Source organism: Melampsora larici-populina, assembly GCF_000204055.1.
Source record: "Melampsora larici-populina 98AG31 unplaced genomic scaffold MELLAscaffold_338, whole genome shotgun sequence".
Lineage (NCBI taxonomy): Eukaryota > Fungi > Basidiomycota > Pucciniomycetes > Pucciniales > Melampsoraceae > Melampsora > Melampsora laricis-populina.
The window spans coordinates 1-7,332 of NW_006769074.1; the positions used below are offsets into that span (position 1 = coordinate 1).

General features: G+C 41.8%; 4 protein-coding genes across 4 annotated transcripts; 2 read left to right on the plus strand and 2 right to left on the minus strand.

Annotated features, from left to right (window-relative positions):
* Window positions 1-17: 17 nt before the first annotated feature.
* Window positions 18-553, minus strand: MELLADRAFT_114665 (uncharacterized protein; the record flags this gene model as incomplete). Its single annotated transcript, XM_007419661.1, has 3 exons — window positions 18-34; window positions 122-180; window positions 294-553. Coding segments are annotated over 3 exons (336 nt in total), but the record flags the coding sequence as incomplete, so codon positions are not given.
* A 1,146-nt stretch (window positions 554-1,699) lies between these two features.
* Window positions 1,700-1,876, plus strand: MELLADRAFT_89794 (uncharacterized protein; the record flags this gene model as incomplete). Its single annotated transcript, XM_007419658.1, has 1 exon — window positions 1,700-1,876. One exon carries the CDS (start codon window positions 1,700-1,702, stop codon window positions 1,874-1,876), a length of 177 nt encoding a protein of 58 aa, XP_007419720.1.
* A 1,216-nt stretch (window positions 1,877-3,092) lies between these two features.
* On the plus strand, window positions 3,093-4,310 carry MELLADRAFT_89795 (uncharacterized protein; the record flags this gene model as incomplete). Its single annotated transcript, XM_007419659.1, has 3 exons — window positions 3,093-3,142; window positions 3,247-4,134; window positions 4,247-4,310. 3 exons carry the CDS (start codon window positions 3,093-3,095, stop codon window positions 4,308-4,310), a joined length of 1,002 nt encoding a protein of 333 aa, XP_007419721.1.
* Window positions 4,311-6,006: 1,696 nt separating this feature from the next.
* On the minus strand, window positions 6,007-7,097 carry MELLADRAFT_114667 (uncharacterized protein; the record flags this gene model as incomplete). The annotated part of the gene is made up of 3 exons (XM_007419660.1): window positions 6,007-6,091; window positions 6,401-6,726; window positions 6,804-7,097. 3 exons carry the CDS (start codon window positions 7,095-7,097, stop codon window positions 6,007-6,009), a joined length of 705 nt encoding a protein of 234 aa, XP_007419722.1.
* Window positions 7,098-7,332: the final 235 nt, after the last annotated feature.

Here is a 7,332-nt window from a genome sequence, read left to right on the forward strand (position 1 = left end):
TGATTAGACCTACTTACCAGCGTCCGCAGGTCTACTGATACGTCACAGGAAGAATTGCAGTTATCATGTCATTATTTTGCCGAGTCAAAACTGGTCGGTGTGTATGCAGAAAATCACTTACACATGTTCTTGGGGTCGAGATATAGACAAAAAGTAAAAAGCGACAAGAGTGGTAAAATCCTATCATGGAGGATTCAAGTTAGCTTCAAAAGTCAAGATTGAAAGCCATATGAAGTGATAATGCGTCGCTATGATCCAGGGAAGAACGAATGAATGCAAAAATATGAACTAACCTGCGATCCAACTTTCGAAAAGCTGCTTTTTCCTCTTTTCTCCTCATCAAAACTTCAGATTCGAGTTGAAATTCTTCAGAGACAGAGAAGTCTCGTGCGTTATTGGGCATCGGCTCTTCCAGATGACCTCGAAGGAAAAAATCACCAAAGGCTTTTGAAGCCTCCGTTTGAAATCCATCTCCGACTGATTGTCGAACAGCCGAAGAACAAGGTGGGTACCGACTTGCCTTTGTATTGTCCCTCCAATGAGCAGATTTCATGACGAAAATTGAAATAGCTCAAGACGCTCAGTTGACACGATGAGATAGAAATTCGAGTGCGTTGTTATCCAACTTCCAGGTCGTAAGACGATTGAGCTTCTACTGATTATCAATAAATTCGGATATTGTGGTACAGGACAGAATGGCGAATAATCTCAGCTGATAGAGAGGAAGTTTTCGATAGCCAATGCGGCTCGGAGGCTCCCTCTTGAGGTCCTCATAATCGATACGATCATTGGGGTACTAAACTGCAATGTTTGGACTTTTTGATTTGGGAATGATCAGCTAATTACGAGTTCACTAACCTCGGACCGATCAATTTCAGGAAAGGATGGATGTGTCCTCCGATCGTCCAAACATACATAGTCAAGTTTGTTGAGAACTGCTTGAAAGGCATGGATAGGATCGATTCGTTTGATTTGTTCGAAACCAAAACAACTCAAACCCTGGTCATCTCTCTTGATCACAATAGGCTTGGCAAGTTGGCACTCAAAGATCTGGCTGTGGGAAATTATTGCTCGTCCAAACGGTGTGACTAGGTTTCGACGTCTTGAGGCCGTCACTCCTTGCTGTAGGAAAGCACAATTACCGCCAATTCACACACACACCATCATTCAAGCCACTTGATCGACCTCAACAGCATTTGGCGATCTAACTTAACCCAAGTCCAATCGTGCAAAAGCTCACGGTAACCCGAAGCCGAGGCACGAGGGACTTGCACATTAAACGACATCCCTGGTGTGACCAATAGGCCCCAAAAGCCAAATTTGGGTCACATTGGGCTATGATCCATCCCATCCCATTCATTATCACGATGGTCTCATTTCTGAAACTGGCTCGTGTTAGCTCTTGATCTTGTACATAACTTCCATTAGAAAAAAAAAAGAATCGAATTGTGCCATCTCGCAAGAATCCAGATGGGAAACGAGTAACAATTTTGTTCAGAGACATTACAGAGAGTTGATTGAAAGCTCAGATTCAACCGAGGGCATGTCAGAAACTTGCCTCGGTAGCGACCCATGCAGCGATGAAAAGAAACGAGTTCTGAGAAAAGAAACGAATCTCGAGAAAGGAAATCATCTTCAGAAAGAATTTACCGATTTCAACCGTTGATGAAATCCGATCGACTCCTGTTTATATTCTCATATGGATCCATCAAAGTCATCGCCAGCTCGACCTTCGGATGTGTCTGAAAAGCTTTCGTCCGTGACGGGCGATCTACCACCTGTTATCCTTAATAAGGCAATCTCAAGCAAATCAAATCAAGAACTCGCTTCTTATATTGGATTGAAATTCCTGAAGAAGTATAATCAGGACGCTTGAGAATTGCAAAACAAGGCGGTTCTGGCTGCGGCTAGAAAGGAAATCGTATTTTTGATTGCTGGTACTGGATACGGAAAGACATGTATTGCTGAGGTTTTTAGATCGCTATTCAGTGTGAAGTCACTTGGCATTGTACTCATCCTCAACCCACTCGATGCCTTGGGAGACAATCAAGTTTTGGAAAAGAGGAAGGATGGCTTGAAGGCAGTAAATTTAACTGCCTTGAACTTTACTTCGGAGGTGGCACACGATATTGAAAAGGGTGTGTATTCCTTCATCTATCTGGTACGTTGCATTTCTTTGATGCTTCATGATAACCATCACAGTTTTGTACAATATTTTTTAAACTGATTGGTGTTGTATTATGTTGAAAAATCAGAGCCCGGAAATTTTTCTTACGAATCGTACCTGGCTGAGAATCTATAATAGCATCTGGTTTCGGAGACGGCTGATTTTGAAAGTCGTTGATGAAGCCCACATGATCTACGAATGGGGTTTGGTTGAAAGTGGTCAGGCGAAGCATATGAGTGTCGTCAAAAAAGAGCAGGATGGTGGCAAATTTCGACCTTTGTGGGGAAAGCTCTGCTTACAACTTATGGCAACTCAACATGTACCACTCTTGTTAATGTCAGCTACCTGTCCAGCACCACACTTTGATGCCATTATCAATAATCTCAGTATCAAACGCGAAGACATAACAGTTTTGAAAGGCGAGTTGTGTCGGCCGGAAATCCAAATTCTGAGAGTTGGAGTAGCAGCAATGGGATCTCTCGACTTTCTCAACAAACATTTCTCCAAGAGAGTCGACATACCCGACAGCGAGGTTGTCCCAACCCTTGTCTACTCAGGCTCTCGCAACGGCACTATGCATTCTCTCAGAGCAATGAACAGATCTCGAGATACTAAAGGTGACGAGTCCAATCCGGATAGCACCTTTGGTCAACGTTATCATTCTTGTTCGGGAGATCAAACAAAGCTTAATCGTATTCAGGATTATACAGATCGTAAATTTCCGATAATGTCATGTACAAGTGCTCTTGGTCTTGGACAAAATTGGACTCATGCAAGGATTGTTGTTCAGCTCGGCCGAGCTGGTCTTTCTGAAGTTACACAAGTGGTTGGTCGAGTCGGAAGGAACAAGAGGCCTGGGCTTGCTGTGATCTACCTTGAAGAGACTCGAAAAGAAGGTTTAAATTCGATAGATGACTTCAAAGACATGACTTCACAAACAGATGACCAGAGAATGGATGCGTTGAAGGTTCAAAAGTCTGTGTGAGGATTGCTTTGGTGCTTGCAAACACGTAGGTTGATACTCTAGCTTTTTCATCTTTGGTCAATCCTAAATCTCACTTTGGTTGTTGTGTACATAGAACAGGATTTATTCCAATGTATCCCGATCATGATTCTGTTCGAAATGAAGCTCAGCGTCAAAAAGATCAAGGCTTTCCACCTTGTCACTGCGAAATTTGTGAGCCAGAGGAGTGTGAAATCCTAGTCCGGAACCTCCACTTGTTTACATCATCCAACTTCGAAGAGGGTTTAAAAGACCCACGATCACTTGACCCCGATGCCGACTATAGTCCAGCTGGGATGAAAGCAGCAGAGAAAAGTGGTACTATTGTAAACAAGCGAAAGAAAGTCAATCAATCTAGAGAGACTGAAGACATCGACTTCCTTGACCTGATACACGAGCTAACGCAAGTGTTCTCAGATCACTTTGGATCGATCTACAAGGATCAGGCTCCGTTTCCGCCGTCTGTCCTTTTTGGAGAAATTCATCTTAACAAAATAATTGATCACATTGAATCAATCAATACTGAAGAGGACTTAAGTGAAGTTATCGGTGGTGATGCTTTGTTGGGAAGCATAAAACACCTACTTAAAACAATCTTGGATTGGAAATCCGACTTTTGTGGCGAGCAACACTACAAACGAATCAAAGAGGAGAAACAGATTTCTGACCTCAACAATCAAATTACAATTGAAAGGCTAGAAAAACAAGATGCTGATCGGAAAATGAAGCAACTGGAAAATTCCTCGGATCAAAAAAAGAAAGCCGATGAGAAAGCGCGAAAATCACAGGAGAAGATTGATGAGAGGAGAAGAAAGCATGAACAAGCGGAATCAAAGAGGCATAAGCGCGCCCAAGATGATATTGAAAAAGAAAAAGTCAAATTTCGGAATCAGAGGATGATGCAATGGCTACGAGAAGGTGTTCAAGAAAATGATCGTGAGGCAAAAGAGCTGGAGTATCAAAGGTGAGACTTGCCTGTTTATTCTCCTGCCTCCCAATCACGCAGCTCAGGATCAATTTGAAACTCGTATGGATCTGACTCTTCTTCCACATTTGATGTGACTTCGGAATTGTAGATCCCTCGAAAGGGCCAATGAAATCAGTCATTTGTCCCGCTCAGAGAATCTTGAGACAGTTTGACTGTTCCGAGGAGATAGATATCAGGAATCAGACCACTTCTTATTGTTGATCCGGCTTGACAGCTAATTAAGTTGTTATCTCGAGCAAAGCCAACAAAGTTCTGAACTGTATTGAGTGTGAGCAATGTCTTTGATGACTGGTATGTGTCATTTAACCCTGAGCGCCCCTTGAGTGTATGAAGGAGCTTCCGGAGCTGAAAAGCAGATGAGTCAGGATCATCAAATCAGACCATGATATAGCTCACAAATTACTCACATGGGGTACACATATTGAAAATGTATCCCTCAAGCGAGAAATTTCTGTCCCACTCCCCTATGTGAATTCAAAACCACTATATAGATCAACATCCACTTTAATAGTATATCAAAGAGAATAACTCACCGATCTATTGTAGAAATACTTTATCCAATAGTTTTGAACTTCAAGGAAAAAATCCTTGGCCACAAAGTGATTTTGTCGTCCGCTTGGAGCAATTAACATTGAATGTAAAATGACATGAGCCATTGGCTGTGGGAGTGTTTTGGTTAAGAGAACAACCACTCGTGGAAGATAGGTTGAGTAATGAGTGAGACCATTCATTCCTTGAATCATCACACTCCATCTCTTCCACATAAGCATGAGACGGCCGATATCTCCCGCAGACATTGCTCGCTTTGCTTCGACAACAGTCGCAAAGTCTCGTAACCTCAGCAAAAGCTGGCATTTACGCTGGTCTTGATCCTTTTGGGCTGCAGGAAGCGCTGATGTTGAAAAGATGATTTCAAATGTTTTATCAATAACTTTGTCAAATTCAACAGCATTTGTATCAAACCTTTCTTCAAGATCTAGTTCAGTCTTGCCAAGGATTTCACTGTGTATTTTCAAAGGTGTCAGTTTCAAATCGTTTTGTTCTACCAAAAAAAAAAATCTTTACAGAAGTGCATAGGTTATTGTGGCTTCATGAATTTTCTCGATCCATCGAAGCATTGATGTGAAATCTTTCTTTGCTGTTGGAGGTGCTTTTTTTCCTGAAAGGGCAACAACAGTCTGCCATGCGCCAAAATCATTCATGTCGGATGGGTCTCCCCAATGATGGAGAAGAATGGCTTGAGCAATATTCCAAATTGTATGTCCAGCACCTGGAAGAAGTAAGATATTCTCTAAATTCTCATCTGCGATCTTTGTTGCTTCACGCTGATTTCGTAGTCCATCAAAGTTGAGGCAAGTACCAAGATCACCCTCCAAAATGTGAGTTCGGTTTGAAAATTCTTCTTTGGTCAAACCGGATTGGCCAATCACTTCCTGCCACAGCTGACCAACTCCATCAGATCCATTATCAGTTGAATCCATCATTCTGAGCATCAGGATATTTGGAACTTGACATTTAATTTGATCAAGTGGCGCCACGTTCAAGAAATTCGAGTTTGAAACATTCCTTTTATTTTTGACATAGCGGAGAAAGACAGAGGCAATCTGATTCTTGAGAGTTAGAATCCACCGACTTTGTTCATCTTCAGTCGGCATCAAGAGGCCCAAGTCTATTTTTTTTCGTGCAGTCATCTGTAAGATATGTCGAATGTTGTCTTTGCTGAATGCTCCGGTGTCTAGATCCTTGAGTAGTTTGGGGTTTAATTGATGGATGTAACCCCAAGAACCATGATACATCTGAGTCTGCTGATCAATTCTTTCGTGGTGGATACGCTCCTGAATGTCAATGTTATCTAGAACAATCACAGGCGATAAGACCAATTTCTTTGACATCACTACTCGAATCTTTTTTACTGCCTGTTTTCCTAAACTTGCTAGACCGTTCATCGCAGTTGACCGGGAACAGGTTAATCCGATATAGTTCAGGTAACTATTGATTCTCTCGGTGACACCACATGCTAAGAAGGTAAGCGAGTTCTCGACTTGGAGACTATTACATCGGCGATTGCAAGCAAAGGCAAGCATTCCCATCAATGTGGCGTTGATCTGTGTTTGAATCAAACAACAAAAGTATCAGTTTCAACTAAGCTTGTAAAGGTATCTTTCAAAAAAGAGATCGACTGCAACTTACTGCCTGTAGACGATTTCTCAAATTAACTCTCTTGTCCTTTGATCTTACATACATCCTCCCTTCAACGTGCTCAGTCGGATCTTTGTCAGGATCGTCCAATTCATTCTCGAATTCTCCTTCGAAATCAGAAGAGGAATCTTCAGGGTCTGCTTCATCTGTATCGAAGTCTTTAGAAAGCTGATCATGATGACTATATTCTAATTTTGCTTCTATCAACCTCCACATGAAATTCATGCTGTCCTTTAGCATTGCATTGCGTCTGTTCTCTTCGCTTCCGTTAAAGAAAGTGTCTTCGAGTTTTGTTGCATTCACATATGCACTTTTTTTTGTAGCAGTGTTCCGACGAGGAGTTTTTTGTGTATTAACAATCTCGATAGCCTGAGGGATTGTTTATGAGGAATACATTCTGTCAGTTCTTGGAAATCTGAAGTTCAGCAAATAAATGTGAGCCATACCTGTTGTAGAACCCACTCTTGCCAGTCATGTCTAGCTTCCGCGGTATTTTCGTCATCTACTAATTGTTTGATCGAGTCAAGTAGTCCTCGTGTCGATTTCCACCCAGTTGGTGAGATCCATTGTTTTCTTCGTATGATGATCGACTCTTCCTTTGAAGCCATGAAGTTCTGAAAGAACTGCTTGGCTGATAGGCCATGGTCTTCTCTCAATCTTACGCAGAGACCTTCGAGTACAGACGTTTTTTTTGACTCTGTTCGTCCAGTTGTGCGATTAGGCTCTTCTTCGATCACCATTCTCAAGACCACGCAACATCAATTCTTTCAACGACAAAAGTAATAGATTTCGAAATGTTGATTGATAACAAAAAGTATGTTAGGAAGATGAGGACTGATCTACTCGTCTCAAAACAAACAACAAGAGGCAAGTGATCATGTTTGATCGATTTCATTGATTGCATTACTGATATCTCGTCTCTGAAGACCCTTTATATCTTTTTCGCTCTCTGATCTGATGTACACCCGATGATCA